The sequence below is a fragment of the Microchirus variegatus genome (assembly GCF_963457635.1).
Source record: "Microchirus variegatus genome assembly, chromosome: 18".
In the NCBI taxonomy this organism is placed as follows: Eukaryota; Metazoa; Chordata; class Actinopteri; order Pleuronectiformes; family Soleidae; genus Microchirus; species Microchirus variegatus.
Genome location: NC_139819.1, coordinates 13,617,486 through 13,636,353, shown reverse-complemented (window position 1 = coordinate 13,636,353; position 18,868 = coordinate 13,617,486). Strand labels below are relative to the sequence as shown.

Here is an 18,868-nt window from a genome sequence, read left to right as displayed (position 1 = left end):
TTAAGTATGCACAAAAAAGTTTGGTTCAGCAGAGGCAATTCACCTCTCAATATCTGTGGGTTGAAACATCATACATTTATTTGAAGATCTCAATAGAACTCATTGTTATTTTACCATAATTATACAACTCAAAGCTGTGAGTTCCATCCTCACAATATACAAGTTAAAAAAAGGCTTGACATAAGTTACAGCAACACAGCATTTCCAACTCAACAACTGCCATTTTCATAAGGTTGCTGTGATTGGCTATCATCATCCGTGACATCATTTCCTCCTGTGGACTGTACACTTCCGGAAGAAGCGGAAGACAATAGTAGAAGTTGTTTCTCGGCTCATATTTATCATTTTCGAAAGAAGAAAAAGGAAAGAGTCGTTTCATTTAAGCAACTGAAGACCCGAAGAACTGTCGACATGGTAAGAAGCACATTATGTGTCCATTGATTTAGACGAATAGATTATTTTTTGTCCCAGTGAGTCGTTGTTAAAGTAGTTTAGCTGGCCATCGGCTAACAACAACAAACATGACAGCGGCAGAAGGAAATATGCTCTGTCATGGCTACATCAAACAGCCTCATCGATACACAACTATAACAATACCAAAACACATTTGTATTTTATTAATATTGTTTGGTTTGTTCTTCAGTTTTCCTTCCAGGTTTTCGACCACCCGGGCTTTCAGAACCGCTTCTCCACTCAGTACCGATGCTACTCGGTGTCCATGCTGGCAGGACCAAACGACCGCTCCGACGTGGAGAAAGGAGGCAAAAGTGAGTTTTTGTTAGTGGCAGTGTGAATATATTTTGTTACACTGAGTCAGTTTGGAACAAACTCTTCTGTCATCCACCGATGTCAGTGGATAACACGCACAAAGAAAGTACTGCCATCTATTAAGGTAGTTGCTAGGGGTTAAGATGGGTAATGAATAATAAGGTGAGTAAATAAATGTATAACAGTATTGAACAATTTTTGAATTATTTCACCGGTCACATGTGTCAAAAATAGAATACAAAATAATATGGTGTTTATTGTTGGTAAGTGTTGGAAAAGCAACTGTTACTGTAAACTGCATCCATGTGTTTTCTGGATGCGCTCCAATAAAGTGATTTAGAAATAATTTTACTGGTGATTATAGCGTTGTTGCTATAACAATACATTCATTTGAAGATTTTAGCGCAGTACTGTAGTTCTTATAGATATTTCATATTATAGAATGAAGTGCTATTTTTGTTCATTGCCTCTTTTTAATAGATTTGTTGCTCAGAATTTGAGAAGCTAATAAATATTTGTTTCTCTTTCAGTAATAATGCCACCTTCAGCTCTCGACCACCTCAGTAAGTGCAACTTAAATCAAGCATCTCTTATTTGAAGGGTCCTGTTTGTACATAAGCTAAAATGTTTTGATTCATCTCCACCTTTCACCTGTGCAGGCAGACTCAACATCACTTATCCGATGTTATTCAAGCTGACCAACAAGAACTCGGACCGAATGACTCACTGTGGTGTTCTGGAGTTTGTGGCAGATGAGGGAATCTGTTATTTGCCACATTGGGTGAGCAACAGCAACACATCTAATGTATTACTCATTACCAACATCAGCAGTCAAGCACTTGAGTATTCTTTAAAAGACGCAATTGGATAATTGTACTGCTTAATACAAATGTAGGTAATGAAAAAAAATGAGTTTAAACCCCAGAGTGACATTTTAATATCAATGAATGTCACATTCATACCATTGTCAAATTAACACACAACCAATTAGCTACACATAACTCGGTCTCATTTTTGCAGCTTTGTACAGCAGCACTACAGCTAAAACCACCAAGAAGCGTCGTGAAAGGTTTCTGAAGTGGATTCGACTAATAAAAATATACCTGGACATTTAGTAGAACTTCGCAATTATATTATAATCACAATTTTGGCTTCTTGCAAATGTAAATGTGTGGTATTGAAAATGTGGGAACCACCAAATGCAATTTAGTGCTCCCTGAACAGCTGCCCAACTACCTCACTGCATCTCCCTTCACCAAATGGCAACAATAAACCAAATTAAAAGTAAACCAAACAAACAACCAAAGTATCATAAAAACACAACAAATAAACAGACAGCCTAGTAGAGGTGTGAGGGAGAGACAAATCGTCCCACAGACTGTTTTAGTAATTATCCCCCAAAATCCACGGGGACAATAGAGGTTCGACTGAAACTGTGGAAAATTATTTGTGTGGTTTTTAGGATTGTGATTTATGCAGAGAAATTAGCTGTACCTACATATGCAAGTGTATCTGAAACTTTAAAGCTACTTTAAAAGTCAGCACTGATATTAACCATATTTTGTTTGCTGCAGATGATGCAGAATCTCCTGCTGGAGGAAGGTGGTCTGGTCCAAGTGGAAAGTGTCAACCTTATGGTGGCCACTTACTCAAAGTTCCAGCCACAAAGTCCTGATTTTCTTGATATCACGAACCCAAAGGCAGTGTAAGAAATATCAGTTCGGGAAAATAATTTCACCCTTCTTCACATACTGTATCACACTGTCTAAGTTACTAAGTTTTGACTTCATTATAGACTGGAGAATGCGCTGAGAAACTTTGCCTGCTTGACAACTGGTGACGTCATAGCTATCAACTACAATGAAAAGGTAAATCGATGAATTCAAATTGATCTTTTTTGTCAGTTTCTTTTTACGACACGCTGCTGCTAATGTTTGTTTCAGATTTATGAGCTGCGAGTAATGGAGACAAAGCCGGACAAAGCAGTATCGATCATTGAGTGCGATATGAATGTAAGAGTTTCTAATTTACCACATTCGACCATGAATTTAGTTTCTTTTAATTTATTGTATTTGATCCCATTTTATGTCTCTCTTTCTCAGGTTGATTTCGATGCTCCTCTGGGCTACAAAGAGCCTGAACGACGACCTCAGTACCATGAAGAACCTACAGTAAGGACCAAACGTCAAAGTTACCTGTTAAGTTTGTGCTTTGAATGGTTTAATAAAGCTGATTTCTTCACAGGAGGAAGAAGCAGATACCACCAATTATGCTGATTATGAGATGGACATGGGATTTAGAGTGAGTAACTTTGGTTAGCGACAAATAAACATCTGATTGACTGGAATGATTATTACAATTGGAGTGAATTAAACATCTTCATCCTCAGGCTTTCACTGGTTCTGGAAATCGTTTGGACGGCAAAACAAAAGGGATCGAGCCCAGCCCTGTCCCTCTTGACCCAAATGACATTAAAAGGTAAAAAGATGTTCAATATTTTAAACATTTAGACATGAAGTGGCAGAGCAATTAACTTGTAACATAATGTATTTACTATTAGCTAGCGAACAGAGTAACTCTGTGATATTAGAGAGATATTCTTATAGAACGATGCAGATATTATTATTACACGAGAGAGAACTCTTGCTTTAAACTCTATGCGGCTTGTTGTTTACTTGTCATTTTACTTTGGTGTTGTGTGACATTGATAGCGTTTTAGGATGTGACTGTTTAGCCAATGCAAAATGCAACCATGAACATTTCTAGAATCTGACTGCAAGGACGTGTCAAAATTGAATCATTTTACCATCAGACCATGCATTAAAATTCATGATGATGGTGAAGAGATGGTCAGCAGTGTCTTAAAATCCTTAATCGGACTTGTACAATCTTTATTTAGTTTATTAGTTTAGTTGACGGGGACCATGTACAGAACCAGGTCTATACCAGAGTTAGCTAAATAGCTAATTTGCATCAGTGGTCCCTGGGCAGGGAATTAAAAGACAATAAAACACATACTAAACATTACAACAACATTACACTTCTCATAAATGATTATTGAACGATGTAACCAGTGTTTGGTCTTGACTATAACAAACTTAAATCTTTCATCAGAGGCATTCCCAACTATGACTTCAAAATTGGTCGGATCACTTTCATCAGAAACTCAAAGCCTCTGCCCAAGAAAATCGCAGATGATGTAAGATTTTTTTCCTTTTTTCTTTTCATTTCATTTGATTGTGTATTTGTAGCATTTCAGTATGCCAGTGCAGATCCTCTGGATTTGTAGTCCTGTACAGCATCCTTTGATTGCACATCATGCTCGTAATCACTTCCCTTTACTTCAGTATCATGCTGTATTCCAATGATCCTGTCTTGTTATCCTCTTAGGATGATGCGATGAACAGATTCATCGCCTTCTCTGGACAAGGACAGTCACTTCGCAAGAAGGGCAGAAAACCTTGAAGAACCTTAGTGGAGAGGCTGGCTGATGTGCATAGACTCACTGTCACAACTGTCATCACAGCAAAGTAAAAATAAAAAGACCTCTGGATGCACTAGGGTTTGCCTCCCATTTCCCACTGAAATGGGAGTGTTGCTGTTGACCTGACTGCTAAGTATATAATTAAAGCTCTGACAGTTATGTTTTGCGCCACAAACCCTGTGCTGCTTAAAATACTGCCAGTTTAAATTTGGTATTCAGAAGATAATTGTGACTGATGTGAGCCAAGCAGAATATATTATATCATATATCAGTCCAAAGGATGACTTTTGAAATGTTGTTGCATTACTAGTTTGATTTCAGATATAATAATAATACATCAGTATGTTAGGATTTCCCCCTCTCCATAACATATTTTATTCAGTTTACTTTGAATCACACAGAGTCCAATTATTTTGACAATTGGGAGCGGTAATATCTCCTTTTATTTAAATATTTAATTTTTTCCCCTTGGTTATCAGAATTGGGTTTCCTGATTTATTTGTGAAAAAAATAAAGGATTGTTTTTTTGAAGTTAAGGCATGTATTATTTTCTGTCAAAGCTTTTCATGACTACATGAAAGTGGAATATCATATACAATAATTCTGTAACCGGCAGCTTTCTCTGGTGTAGTTAAACTAGTGTATTAAGTACGTAAATGATGACTGGATAGAAGTATTGACTCGTAATAATGACACCAGTAAATTAGAGCGGGGGTCTCAAATTGTGCACTCAATTTAATGTGGCCCACCAAGTTATTACTTATTTCTGTGTTATGTAATATTAATTTTGCATCACAAAAACATTTTATTGTGAATTATATATCAGTCCACATCAACACAGACACATTTATTTTGAAATTCTGCAAAAAAACACAATTCCTGATGTTTTGCGGTGAGATTTGTTTCGTTCTGGTTGCGCTTTTATTTTGAAACGAGAGTCAACCGGAAATGAGATACAGTAGAAGCTTCCGCTGCTAACATTAGCAATGGCACTGTCTGGAGAGAGACCATGGAGGGTAAGTTATCAACGTTGTTTTACATTCTGTTCTTTGTCAAACTTGATGATTTATTCTTCCTGGGTTATTCGTGTTAGTCCTGATGAAGTGTCACGAAAGACCGTTAGCAAGGTGATTCGCCATGGTTGCTAATTTGCTACTGAAACCGCATCTTGCTGACTTTCTAACGATGTCAGACAAAGCCGTGTTTAACAGAAACCCGTAGTTATGTGTGTTGTGACTTGGTGTATTATTTGTATTTGTAACTTAAAATTTTTTTAAAAAAATTCAAACACCAGATCAGCCATTAACTGAGAATGATACATCTCAGTGACCTCAGAGGGGCGCTGTTACACCAGGTGTTATTATTTTTCTATTTTTGTAAAGAAATTGCATGCATTCGTTTATGCAATGGGCGATTCATCATATAAATGGTAATATTTGTGTGAAAATAAATGTAACTTTCGCAAGTTTATTCATTCGTGCTTGTTTTTTGGTGCTTTTTTTTTCGTTTTCAAAATGCTGTTATCTAGTCATTGGTGCCTTAATAATAATAAATCAGCCATATTATTACCAGGCTCAATCTTTCAAGATACATTTGCATATGTTAATTGTGCAGTAGGTTGATGTTAAACCGACAAGGTCTCATTTTGTTCTAATGTCTAGAAAGGTGATGAGTCCTGCCTTTATTCATTTGCACAGACACCCCGGTCATGTGAGAGCTATTGGAGTGAGTACAAACACTGCAAAGGTTTGTGGAGTCGTTTCAACCACTACTACACGTATGGTACATTCCCATCCTGCCAGCAGTGGAAAGATGACTATGATAGCTGCAACGAGTGGGAGAAGCACAGACACATAGAAGCAAAGGTAATGTGTGTTTTTTTTTCTACCAGTGAAAACTAAACAAATTAGCCCAGCTGTTAATGTGAAGTCTGGAACTGCAGTTTTGTTTGTTTGTTTTTTCAAATATTGTATTAGTTTTAATCAATCTGTTCGTTCACAGTTATTGTACACTGTAATATAAACAGTATTGGCGACAATTAAAGTTGCCTTAAAACAACTGACTTATCATTGAGACCAACTTCAATTCATCTGTTTCTTTGACCATGTTTGTCAATAACTCCTGCCAACCCTTGAACGTTCTCATGTCTGTACAAGAGCAACTCTAATTTCTCTCCTACAATATCTATATGCTACAGGAAGCACTGCTGATGAGTGAAAGGAACAGATTGGCAGAGCAGAAAAAGTTCACACCAGTGTGGAGACTGAGGAAAGACCCACCTAGAGACTGGAACATGCCCCTGAACCAGGAGACGCCACAGGACTCCTGAACTGTCTCTTGTGTCAAAGCAATCATCTATCGTGGACTGTACTTCATGGACATAAAATATTTTTGGCCTCCATACTGAAAAGTCTGGTCATCATTTGTGCTTGGAGAGCTGCTATACAGATGTGTACAGTGTATTTAAACAACGGTGGCAGCATCTAGTGGTCAATGGTGAGAATGACAGCAGTCTTTAAACTATTGAATTACGCTGCCAGCAAATAGTAAGAATTAGAAGGTCACAAAGTTTATGTAAACATGCAGAGAGGCTGACTGCTCTCACACTGTTCAATATGGATTGGCTTTGCATTATTTTTTTATATGAGTTATATTTAAATAAAGAGTTATGCTGTGATTAGAATCTCAATTTGTTTGCATTAAGTGTAAAAGCACTGACTGAAATATCCAACATAAGTGCAGTAAAAGTTCTGTTCTTGATACTTAAATACTTAATTAGTTGTAAATGTCATCTATTGTTTCCTTCAATATTGAATCATCGTGTTACTGCTGTGTTTAATTTTTTTTTTTTTTTAAAGTACTTCAACAATTTATAGATCAAAAATATTTGGCTGATTATAGTAGTGATGCATTAATGTGGCAGATTCAAGCTGTAAAGTTCCACAGAGCTGTACAGTATTCTTCAGACATACACAATTTATTGAAAATAATTCACAACAAATTGGATAAATAAAAAAAAGCTTTATTTTCAACCTTATTGTTTCATAAGGAAATGTGGAAATGGGAAAAAATACAATGTGCTGCTTCCATGATTGATGTTATTTGATACATAAATGTGAAAACGGAGTGGACTATTATTCTCATACTGCAAAATGTTGCATATTTTGTTTAATGAAACCTGTACAAACAAGAACACATACTAATACAGACGTTTGCACCTACATGCTGTTTCTTGACCATCACTGAGTGTAAACTTTAGTGAGGTCATTGTATTTGCCTTCCGGTGCCTCATACTTGGTCTTTGGTGGTGTGTAGACAGGACCTTTATGACTGAAGGGAAACAGAAGTGGGTCTGGCTTCAGTGCTGCCAGGTACAGCTCCTCTGACTCCAACTTGAGCTCCTCCAATGCCTCTCTCTGGGCTTTCAGTGCAAGTTCCATAGCCTGCACTTCAGCCAAATGCTGCTTCTGCAAGAACAAAGACAAATGCACATTTTAAATAACGCTCACAATAGCTGCACATGATGAGAGAGCAGAGATAAGAAGCAGTATAAAAGTAAAACGTTGTGATGGAGATTGTGTGTGACCTGTTTGTATTGACTCCACTCCTTCAGCAGCATGACTCGACTCTCACTTTCTTCAAATGACAGCCTTGGTGATGAGCGCACCCTTAGTAAGATGATAAGAGACATGTCTATAAAATAAACAATGTTTTAAATCTATTTTACCAAACTATTGAGCCCATTTCCTGAGGACATTTTTGATATCCTAAATCAGAACAACCAATGTGTTACTTGTGCGTACCTTGTTTCATCCAAGCATTTGAATGGAGTGACAAAATCCTCTATTGGGATGTATTCTGGTGGAATCTTCTCCATCCTCTTCAGCTTTTTTTTCATTCGCTCTCTCACTAGCAGTTCTCTTCTGGGGTCGACTTTCTTCTTCTTTTTGGGCTCCGCTCTTAAGAAACACAAAGCATAGCTCAATGTGAGAATATTCCAGCACCATATACAGTTAGAATGTGATATGAAACAAGATAGTGTCTGATTTGGGTTGTCATAATGATGGAAGCAAACACTTGATTGGGATTACTGGGAGGCGTATAATGGGTATTTGAATTTGGTTGTTTGCTTAGTTGCTCTTTTGTTGCTTGTTATGTTATTTGATTTTTTTACAAGTATAGTCAATTTACTGGTAATGAAGTTGTGTCATGGTTACTTTATTTATGTATGATTAATGTTTATTACAAATTAAGTTTTTGCTGCCGTCATCTGCTTCAGGTTTGACATGTGCATTTGCATACTTTGGTTCACGACTATTGCCTTCTCATTTTCCTCTTTTTCTATTCAGGGAACTGACACCCACTGGACGCATTACCTTTTTCAGATCACACTGAAAAATATTGAGATGGTTGTGCATGAAAAGCCCAGTAGATAAGGAATACTCAGATGAGCCCAGGGATGCACAAACTTGTGCCAATAACCAATGTGCCGATATAGCGAATGTGCTTACGCCAATAACCGATACTGATATATATGTCTTTCCATTTGCCCAACTGCAGAGTTTATTTAGTCTCTTCTGTAGTGAAATTAACATAATATTTTTCATACTAATGTCACAGCAGATGTGGATATAAAATACATTTATTGTGCAAAATAAATAAGCACCAAAAAATGTGTGGGTAGGTAAGCTGTAGGGGGCGCTCGCAGCTTTTTCAGCCTACTGTTTTAGATTGGATTTGAGTCGCTACCATGTGATTGGCTAAATAAATATTTCTGTGCAGTTGAACAGGTGTACCTAATAAAGTGACCGGTGATCTTACCTGAGTGGAGCGGATGTCTTCAGTGTCATCACTGGAGCAAACCAAGGACTCCGGGTGACAGCTTGGTGACGTTCCCCCGACAAGACGCTGAAAACACACACACATACGTTTGTGTTTGTCAACCTCCGAGCTGAGTCTGAATAACCTTAGCCACATTAGCCCCGGGTAGCTAACACCACACTAAAATACAGACACACACTTACCTTGACGCGACTGTTTGTCGGGACAAACCCCTACATAGACAGCGTGAAAGCCCTACAATCATGTTCCCACTGTGTAAGGTTTCAATATAAACACATATAAAAGTCACACAAACGCTCGCGTGTAGAACTACAACGCTAACTTGTCTCGTCCCCTTGCTTGAGTGAAAGACTGCGCACGTTGATGACGTAGTTCTCTCACAATTGAGTACGCAGGCGCACTTTCGAGTATTTATTTTGAAAAGAAAGGTCAAATATGTGCACTTAATACATGCGATCGACAATAAGAAAAACAATTTAACAAGAATGTTTTAGCCATATTTCCCGCCGGCCTGGAAGACTTGTCTTCGTGTGTGTTTGTTTTCAGTTGGTTTCAGAGCCCTGAAAATGTCAAAATAAAAGTACCTGTTCCTGTATTACTCTATGTTTACGCCAAAACAGTCATTTTCAGAATAAGAGCGCTACGTGTGAAGGACCCTAGGAGTTCTTTTTCTCATTATTATTTTTACTAACTTACTAAATATAAATAGCTACTGTCTGATTCATTGACTTGCTGCAGATATTATCCTGTAGTTGCCTGTAAACTCAGAATCAGGAAACTTGGTGGGTTATATTTTTGTGCAGTGTAATGCTACATTTAAAGAACCCTAACCTAACTGAAACAAAACGCACCATCTTAAACATGGAATTCCATGAATTAAAAATATTTGTTGTTGCAGTACCCAGAGTGGCCACCATGACAGAATTGTCTTCAAGACAGAGGGGGCGGTGTTTTATCCCGTTATTATAATACATCCATGGTTTTGTCAAAGGTTCACCAAGGCAAACACCAGTGGATGAAGTGGAAATAATAAATACATGTGTGCGAATCACACTGGGTGTCGGAGACCTATTCAGGACATTTACAGGGACATTTTTCTTTGATAATTGCTACCTCACACTCCAGTCCAGAAGATGGCGGTAATTCACATACAAGCTGTTAATCGCCGTCAATAATCGAAAGAAGAAGAAGAAGAATGGAATCGTTAGCGTCGACGGCGGCAGCAGCATTGAGGGAAAAGGTCATAGACAGCAGTCAGGGGTAGTTTTATTTACTGTGTGTGGATTGTGTCACGGTGACACAACAGACTTATCAGCGTGAAGGTTCTATCGTGGCAGCAGTGTGTTACTGAATCACCATCATGGCACTTCTCAGAGGTAAGTATTACCTAGCAAACACGTTTCAACTCACGCTGCTGCTGGATCATTGTTTTATTTCTGCACCTTCATGTGTTAATATCATCACATACAACTGTCTTATCACAGTTGTGGGAAAGGATCATGTAAAGACGGTGATATTTAAACCAGTGAAGTGTGACCACGCGTCACTGCGATGTAGGTGAAAGGTGACAAGAAGATCACAGCTTCATGTCGAGTGAAGATTTGCACAAATAAAGTCAAAATACAAACATGATGTATGGTTTCAGTGGTATAATCTGATTTTATAATCTTGTGTTATCGGCTCTTTTGTCTTACTTGATTGTTCATTCTATTTTCCTCATTTTGTATTTTTACATTCTAACTTTGTGTCTGTTGCTTACTGTATTCATATTTATTTCTTGCCAATTGTTTACCCTTGTTGTAACAGGTGAATTTTACGAGAATTTCAAGTAATCAATCTAAAATCTGATAAAGCAAACCAAACCAATAGAAAAGCCCACTGAAGTGCAAATGCTTTGGCATGTCAAAGCATCCTCTTTAATCCCCTTCAATTGCACCCTGGGACACATTTTTAATTGAATTGAATTGAATTGACTCCTTTGCTTCTAAGGTTATTAAGTTCATTCAGAGTTATCAACACTTAATTTGCCTTTACAACACAGAAGAAGAGGTTTTAACCAGACAATTGAAACATTTTGCTTTTAAAAGTAGACTGATAAACCGCTTAGCTGTTTGCTTCTATAAATGGCTTTGGCAGATTATAACTTATTTATATAAGATGATACAGAGTTCTAAGAAATATATATATTACGAAGGGCATTAAAACTGTATTGGTTTTATTCAAAGTTTTATTTGCTTGTAATATGACAGATGCCAATACTGAGTATCGTATTTGCTCATCCGTCCATATCAGTCATTGGTTGACCTAATTATTTAAGATTGGCATTGACCATAGAAATCCTTACTTATATATGTTGACCCCTTACTTGTTTCGCTGTATTCCGTATTCCGTTTAATTTTCCTCTGCATTTCTCTGCAACATGTTTATTCCTCCTGGCTGAATCCTCAACCTGTGACCTGGCTGCTTCTTCTCTCCACAGGTGTATTTATTGTAGCTGCTAAACGCACTCCATTCGGTACCTATGGTGGTGTGCTGAGGGATCACAGTGCTACAGACCTGGCTGAGCATGCAGCCAAAGCTGCCCTTGCTGCAGGAGGAGTGGCACCAGAGCTGATAAACAGTATCATCATGGGCAACGTCATGCAGGCAATTAAAATCCAACATATCAGCAGTCATTGATAAAACAAACAAACACGGTTATCAAATTGTTGTGAACATCAAACCTAGCATCTTTTCTTTTTCCATCCATCTCCTTTCAGAGCTCAGCAGATGCACCGTACATCGCTCGGCATGTGGGTCTGAGGTGTGGTGTTCCTATCCCAGTGCCTGCACTCACTGTCAACAGACTGTGTGGATCTGGTTTCCAGGCCATCGTCAATGGTGCACAAGTAAGAACTCAGTCGAGAGCAAATTTAGATAAAAAGAATTCTGTCAGGAATACAAATACAACTTAGATTCTTAGTATTATCACCGTGGGCAGCTTTTCCTGCTTATAATGCCAAAAGTATATGTTTAAAGATGAGGCCTGTGTTGGTGTTGGTGTTGCACTGCATTACACACAGAGACTTGTATTTCTTTGCTCTGTTTTCTTTTAGATAACATGACATCAAAAAAACACTCTGGAAATACAACTGTAGGTTTATTAGTTGGATCACTTGTGTCACTGTCACAGGTTATACATGTATGTGTAAAATTCATCAGATTGTACATGTGTGCCGAATAAAATGTGTACAATCCAAATGTTTTCTATAGCACACCTAGTAGTTGACCTAAGTGCTGTACATTGCAAATACATAAAGCAGACAGAATATGAAACATGTATACAGAAAAAAAAAACTAAAACACAATATAAAACCAATAAAACACACTGCTGTAAAAGATATAAAACTTTAAAGCTGCTTGCACAATTTGGGAGTCACCACAGCAAAGGCTCTGTCTTCATGGTGTTTTAATTTTAAAGTATTCTTCTGCAGACATTAGCGATTATGACAGTGATTATGCATGTAAAAGATCACTGAGGTAAGAGGGGGCAAGACCATTGTGAGTAAAAAGCAGGATTTTAAAAGTGATGGGTGTTTTTTTGACTGGAGATCAGCAATCACCTCAATCACTTACATCAGTGATATTTATTTCACTATTATATTGATATATCATATTTTAATATAGTGTCTCATTTTAATATATCTCTCTCACGCAAGCAACAAACAACAGCACTCGGTAGGGATTTTACAGAATATACAAAACAACTTGAATATCAAATCAGCTTAACAAACGTATAGAGAAGCAATGTTTTCACCATTTTGGTCACAGTCTAACATCATTTACACAAACACAGGGTTGGTTAAGTTAACTGAGAGCTGGTGACACCCCATACTCTCTCTTCTCTAGAAGCAGAATCTGCAGTGTCACAGAAGCAGTTCAGACAGATGACAGCAGAGTCTGTTCTTCTTTCTCTCTAAAGAAAATACCAGCATAGAATCATAGATATTCAACAGTAAAAACTCTATCAGGGTTGGCACATCCCTGTATAAAAGTGCAATATTGAACATATACCAGTTGTTATTTCTCTCTCTTGTCTTTTTGCTCAAAATCAAACATTTTACATTTTGTGTTTGTAGGAGATTTGCCTGAAGGAGGCAGAGGTGGTTCTGTGTGGAGGCTCAGAGAGCATGAGCCAAGCCCCGTATGCCGTTCGCAACGTGCGATTTGGTACAAAGTTTGGATTCGATCTCAAGGTTGGCTTTTCATTGATTTTGTCCACATTTTAATCTGCGGAAACTTGACTCGGATGCACTTGAAATGCAGCTAGCGAGTAAACTGCAATAACATGGGGGGAAAAAAAACATAACCTCTCCTTTTTTGCCTGGCAGTTAGAGGACACTTTATGGGCCGGTCTGACTGACCTTCACATTAAAACTCCCATGGGCATCACAGCAGAAAACCTGGCAGAGAAATACCAGATCACTCGAGAAGACTGTGATAACTATGCATTCCACACGCAACAAAGGTGGAAGGCTGGTAAGACACAATTCTATCATTATTTGTTTGATTTAGTAAAAAAAAAAAATTTAATCAGTTGATGTGACTATTTATAATTATATTTTTTATCAATTGTTGTCCTAGCCCAACATTCTGTGAAAACTGCATTACTTTCACTAGCTCTCATGTGCCGTTTAGTATTCAAATATTTATTATTCTGTTGATGAAATGGAATAGCTTTTTTGCTTTAAAGGAGACATATTATGCAAAATCAAATTTTTAATTATTTGATTACAGATATTTGGGACTCTGGAGGCCCTATGAGTAGGCACAGTGGGGAAAAAAGATGAGTCGTGTTTTTGTGGTTGGCCTCAGTCTAAGATAAAACATGCGATGTTGACTTCCGCACTTATTGTTACGTCCCAAATATACATCCCTGGAATTGTTTTCTGGCGGAGCTCTGCTTTGTCCCTAAAAAACGTGAGAGTGCAGGCGATGGCAATAGTATCTGGAAGAGTGGAAGTCTGCGAAGTTCTACATAAACTTCCTGTCTCAGAGGATTTGTATGTCCAGTAGATACATTTTATATATGTCTCATTGGCCTTTAAAGAGACAGACACTCAAAACAGAGCTTTCTGAACAGGGCTGTTTCGGCAGGGTGATTGAGCTGCTGTGGTGCTATTTTGACCAAAGGATGTCACAGACATGTTCATTAGGACACCATGGAACCTGGTTAACTTGTAGAAATACGGTATAATATGTCTACTTTAAATGTCCATCCCTTATTGTAATGTACTGCATTTGTGAAAAAGACTGTTTTCTTCTTTCTTTTTTTTATGTCAAGACATTTATGCATAAACTACAGCGACTAAATTGTGATTTTTTTTTCTTTGTACAGCTCATGAGGCTGGGCACTTCAAAGCCGAAATTGCTCCAATTGATGTGAAAGCTAAGAAAGGCAAGGTGTCCATGGCTCAGGACGAACACCCACGGCCTCAGACCACAATGGAACAGATGGCAAGACTGCCCACTGTCTTCAAGAAGGGAGGAACCGTCACTGCGGCCAATGCTTCGGTGAGTTGAAGCCCAAAGTGCTGCCTCTGTTTTAAGAATGTGTGGAGTTAGTGTGGTTTTTAATTCAAGTGGATCGTCAAACATTTGAGTCGTATTCCCATTTTACTTAAAGATAATCTGCTGTGGATAAGAAACACTCATATGGAAGTGTCATTTAAATCCTACCCGATAAAGTCAAACAAACAAAGAAAGGCTGACTTTATAAGTCTTGGTTCACGGTAATGTTATGTAGAATTCCACAATTTAAGTCGAAGATATTCTATATTTTAATATAAACACCATGCAACTCTTCTTACTTCAACCACGAGGAATAATAATCTCATCCTTGATGTCCAGGGTGTATCTGATGGTGCTGCTGCATTGGTGATCGCAAGTGAAGACGCGGTGAATGAGCACAAACTCAAACCACTGAGCAGAATCGTGTCCTATCATGTGTCTGGCTGTGACCCCAGCATTATGGGAATTGGTGAGTGATGCTGCTCTCACGGAGAAGAAGGTTACTTAGGAGGAATGTCTAGCTAATACACAGTTATGGTATTTATGTATACCGTGTATAGTGGTTTAATCTCTGATAGTTAGAAAGTCTGTTTTCCTCCTGATCATCATAGGTCCAGTTCCAGCAGTCACAGAAGCTCTGAAAAAAGCTGGTCTGACTCTCAACGACATGGATCTGGTTGAGGTTTGTTACTTGAAAATAAAAAAGATCTGTGACATGACATGTCGCTCGGGAGAAGAAAAAGACACAGCAATTTGATCAGTCTTTTTTTAAAAAGTTGTTATTTTGTCTCTTTTATTACAGTTGTTGGTAGTATCTAATCAGAGCTCATATGTTAATTTATTTGCTGCCACTAACGCAATATTAATCACACAATAGAAGTCATCACTAATTGATGTCTTTGTCCATCCATCCATTATCTACCACTTTATCCTCCACCAGAGGGTCGCGGGGGGTGCTGTGCCTATCTCAGCTGACATTGGGCGATAGACGGGGTACAGCTCAGTTCACCAGTCCATCGTGAACTGAGCTGTGCCCCATATAGAGACAAACAACCATTCACTCACACTCTCACACCTACGGTCAATTTAGAGTGACCAATTCACCTAATCCCCATATTTTAGACTGTGGGAGGAAGCCAGATAACCCGGAGAAAACCCACACACACACACGGGGAGAACATGCAAACTCCTTGCAGAAAGGCCCTTGGTCTGAAGTTGTTCCAACCGGGGGCTCGAACCCAGGAACCCAGTGCTAACCACTACACCAACCGTGGGCCCATGTTTTTTTTCTAATGGTTCAATTTAATTTCATGTTGCATGATGATGTAACAATTGCTTTGATTTACTCTAGCACCTCTCTTTCTTTCACACGTGCACACAAACACGGAGGCACACACACAAATTCTGGCTGTGGATGCGTCTTTACTGTCAGACTTGTTAAAAACCCACAGTTTTGTTCTCACAAAAAGTGTATTTCAATAAAAGAAATAGCCCAGATCTGATCATGTGTGGTTACAGGTGACTCATGCAGGGCACATTTTAATGCCAGGTGTGATCGGATGAGGATGGATGTTAATACCAGGTCTGAACAGGGCCTTCATTTTAGTTTAGATGTCTTTGCATAATCATTGCTGTCCTTTGCACAGGTGAATGAGGCGTTTGCCGCTCAGTACCTGGCTGTTGCTAAAGCCCTTGAACTCGATCCCCTGAAAAGCAACGTTAATGGCGGCGCTATTGCCATAGGACATCCTCTCGCTGCTTCTGGAGCTCGGATCACTGCTCACCTGGCTCATGAGCTCAGGTAGCCAAGTGTTTATTAGCAGTTTTATTATACACAAAGTATCCACCATGTCAGCTGAAAAGTCACTTTGAGTAATGATGATTTTTGTTTCTGACAGTCGACAGGGAGGCAAGTACGCTGTTGGCTCTGCCTGCATCGGAGGTGGTCAGGGCATGGCCATAGTCCTGGAAAATTGCTGATTGCCAGTATCGGAGGGAAATTGTGTCAAAGAATGTTCCACACATATTTTCTTGACTTGTTTATACAAAGTGCTAACTGAATGTTTCAGTTCAGTGTTGCCTTGGAAAGCCTGTGAAAATGAAATGGTGTTTCTGATCATTGCACCAGAGTAATGTATGAGTCTGTCTTCATGTGCCTGAAGTACAAAGGTCGCTTCTTGGTAACATTAACTAATGCAGCATATTATTGCAAACTACTCTACTACCCTCTTTTTGGGCAGAGTAAGGTTTAAAGGAACTGTGAATTTTCATGTTTGCCTTAAAATGCTCTCTATCACACCTATCTATCAGGAATTAGTGCTGCACCATGTCTGATTTCTGATCGCTTCAGCAAAAACTGATTTTGTATTTCTATGTCTCACAACCTCAGTCTAAATTTGTTAAAATTGTTGAAAGAAATAAAGTTTTCAACTACAGCCTCTGTTTGTTTTCTCAATTCATCAAGAAATTAGGATTTTAACAGTACAGTGTTTAGTATTGTTTAACTGGTCATTTTGTTTCATATTTTATACATAGGATACTTACTGCAGGAGATGCTGATATATACATTGTTCTTATAGCTGATACAGGGAATTTCATTGTGGAATTTTCTGCAATTAAAGCAGATTTCACACTGATGACATAATAATTAAGTGATTCGTGTATTATTTGGTGCAGTTTAAATGTGCTTCACACTACTCCCCTGCAAATTGATAAAAGGTTACTTTGTTTTGCTGTTGCTAAATACAACAATATGCACACAAAACCCCTTTGTATGTATATATCAATTTATTTAGCTGCATGTCATTGTCTTCATTGCCTGTCAATAAGATGGCTACCTATCCACAGCCACTGTCTTATTTTATCTGTCTTGGGTTTATTACCTGCCTTTCTAGGGTCATACATTGTTCATATAAAATAGTGGAAATCATTTTCGCTGCTGTCAGGAATTTTGAATGTTCCAACGGTCTGTATTAAATAACACAATGTCACAAAAGGGCAATATTTGCTGCTCCAACTGATGAAATAATTTGCAAAATCAGCTGAATCTTAGAGAGCTGGTCTCATTGTCATCATATGAATTTGGCTGTAGATGTTTCAAATAGTTTCACACCAGTGAAGGCTGAATTTCATAGTACACATTTTGATACTTTATAATTCTGCAGTTTATTTAAAAAAAAAAAAAATTTAATACATATATATATATATATATATATATATATATATATATTTACCACATAGTCTAACGCACTGGTCATAGCTGTTTTTGTTCATTTCTCAAACGTAAGTATTTGATACATATATATATATATATCTATAGATATATATATGTATATATATCTATATCTATATAGATATAGATATATATCTATATTTATATTTATCTATTTATATATATGTTCATGTTTATATGTTTATATATAAATTCATTTTTAGCAATCGAATGTACAGTGGATCAAAGTACAGTCGACAATCGGAACTACAAGGATCACGTCGAAAACTCGACGTAATGACGTCAGTGTCGTGCTGCAGCGTCCTTATAAACGTCACATCCCCGGATGTCGGTCTTTTTTCTTAGCTAAGGTAAGATCTCCCTGCCTTCGTGTTTTAGTGGTTATGAAATCTATCATCATCTGTGTTCTAGAATAAAGCGAACAGTCTCCTAATGTCATCTAATCAATATGTGTGTTTAGATGACGCTTTAGACACCGTTATTTCAAAGATGTGTCCGCCATGTCGCTGTAATAATCAACAATTTGATGCATCGGCAGTGCTAGGCCACCGGCTAGCCTTCGTGCTATGTGTAACGATAGCTAGCAAGCTAACGTGTTGCCATTATCTACACTGGTGTTTGGTTTACACGCGTATTCCCGCTGTCGCATAATGTCACCTAGTCTTTGTTTCATACTTTAAATCCACATTTTCACACAATGGGTGGTTGACGAGCCGGTGAAGCGAATCCGCCCGGTGCTATCTGCTCGCTAACGTTACTTGTCATGCCTCCTGAATTCGCAATGGCTGCGCTTTGTAGCATGCCGCATGCTAATATTATTTTGAATAGTCTATTAATATCTTGTGTGTATAACCTGATGAATAGTAAAGTTAAGCCACATTTCTTATTTAATATCTAGATCTAATATCTATCTTTATTTTAATGTCTAGGGTTCCTACTCGAGTCTGAACTGACCTCCTGCAGTTGTTACCATTGATAATTAAACTGTACAT

The 18,868-nt window shown here is 38.1% G+C and overlaps 4 protein-coding genes across 4 annotated transcripts; 3 read left to right on the top strand and 1 right to left on the bottom strand.

Annotated features, from left to right (window-relative positions):
* Positions 1-288: 288 nt before the first annotated feature.
* Positions 289-4,780, top strand: ufd1l (ubiquitin recognition factor in ER associated degradation 1). Its single transcript, XM_083904929.1, has 12 exons — positions 289-414; positions 644-767; positions 1,299-1,331; positions 1,428-1,549; positions 2,343-2,473; positions 2,564-2,636; positions 2,712-2,780; positions 2,871-2,939; positions 3,013-3,069; positions 3,158-3,246; positions 3,883-3,967; positions 4,159-4,780. The coding sequence occupies exons 1-12, from the start codon at positions 412-414 to the stop codon at positions 4,231-4,233; spliced, it is 930 nt and encodes a 309-aa protein (XP_083761055.1). The 5' UTR covers positions 289-411; the 3' UTR covers positions 4,234-4,780.
* Positions 4,781-5,216: 436 nt separating this feature from the next.
* Positions 5,217-6,704, top strand: cUnh22orf39 (chromosome Un C22orf39 homolog). Its single transcript, XM_083905341.1, has 3 exons — positions 5,217-5,268; positions 5,950-6,117; positions 6,450-6,704. Exons 1-3 carry the CDS (start codon positions 5,239-5,241, stop codon positions 6,579-6,581), a joined length of 330 nt encoding a protein of 109 aa, XP_083761467.1. The 5' UTR covers positions 5,217-5,238; the 3' UTR covers positions 6,582-6,704.
* Positions 6,705-7,166: 462 nt separating this feature from the next.
* Positions 7,167-9,432, bottom strand: mrpl40 (mitochondrial ribosomal protein L40). The gene is made up of 5 exons (XM_083905340.1): positions 9,277-9,432; positions 9,074-9,160; positions 8,056-8,211; positions 7,839-7,920; positions 7,167-7,719 (listed from the first exon to the last, which is right to left on the bottom strand). The coding sequence occupies exons 1-5, from the start codon at positions 9,336-9,338 to the stop codon at positions 7,492-7,494; spliced, it is 615 nt and encodes a 204-aa protein (XP_083761466.1). The 5' UTR covers positions 9,339-9,432; the 3' UTR covers positions 7,167-7,491.
* Positions 9,433-10,286: 854 nt separating this feature from the next.
* On the top strand, positions 10,287-17,051 carry acaa2 (acetyl-CoA acyltransferase 2). Its single transcript, XM_083905056.1, has 10 exons — positions 10,287-10,470; positions 11,574-11,740; positions 11,854-11,982; positions 13,213-13,329; positions 13,465-13,612; positions 14,472-14,647; positions 14,984-15,113; positions 15,256-15,326; positions 16,291-16,445; positions 16,543-17,051. The coding sequence occupies exons 1-10, from the start codon at positions 10,455-10,457 to the stop codon at positions 16,622-16,624; spliced, it is 1,191 nt and encodes a 396-aa protein (XP_083761182.1). The 5' UTR covers positions 10,287-10,454; the 3' UTR covers positions 16,625-17,051.
* Positions 17,052-18,868: the final 1,817 nt, after the last annotated feature.

What these genes read in the sequence shown, in the direction of transcription:
- mrpl40 (XM_083905340.1), bottom strand. Translation starts at nt 9,338, where the DNA reads ATGATTGTAGGGCTTTCACGCTGTCTATGTAGGGGTTTGTCCCGACAA. An exon ending in AAATGCTTGGATGAAACAAG is followed by an intron (nt 7,921 to 8,055) that starts GTACGCACAAGT and finishes CATCTTACTAAG; the next exon opens with GGTGCGCTCATCACCAAGGC. An exon ending in AGTGGAGTCAATACAAACAG is followed by an intron (nt 7,720 to 7,838) that starts GTCACACACAAT and finishes TTGTTCTTGCAG; the next exon opens with AAGCAGCATTTGGCTGAAGT.
- ufd1l (XM_083904929.1), top strand. An exon ending in TCTGTTATTTGCCACATTGG is followed by an intron (nt 1,550 to 2,342) that starts GTGAGCAACAGC and finishes TGTTTGCTGCAG; the next exon opens with ATGATGCAGAATCTCCTGCT. An exon ending in CTATCAACTACAATGAAAAG is followed by an intron (nt 2,637 to 2,711) that starts GTAAATCGATGA and finishes TGTTTGTTTCAG; the next exon opens with ATTTATGAGCTGCGAGTAAT.
- acaa2 (XM_083905056.1), top strand. An exon ending in ACGACATGGATCTGGTTGAG is followed by an intron (nt 15,327 to 16,290) that starts GTTTGTTACTTG and finishes TCCTTTGCACAG; the next exon opens with GTGAATGAGGCGTTTGCCGC. An exon ending in CACCTGGCTCATGAGCTCAG is followed by an intron (nt 16,446 to 16,542) that starts GTAGCCAAGTGT and finishes TGTTTCTGACAG; the next exon opens with TCGACAGGGAGGCAAGTACG.
- cUnh22orf39 (XM_083905341.1), top strand. Translation starts at nt 5,239, where the DNA reads ATGGCACTGTCTGGAGAGAGACCATGGAGG. An exon ending in CTGGAGAGAGACCATGGAGG is followed by an intron (nt 5,269 to 5,949) that starts GTAAGTTATCAA and finishes TCATTTGCACAG; the next exon opens with ACACCCCGGTCATGTGAGAG. An exon ending in ACAGACACATAGAAGCAAAG is followed by an intron (nt 6,118 to 6,449) that starts GTAATGTGTGTT and finishes TATATGCTACAG; the next exon opens with GAAGCACTGCTGATGAGTGA.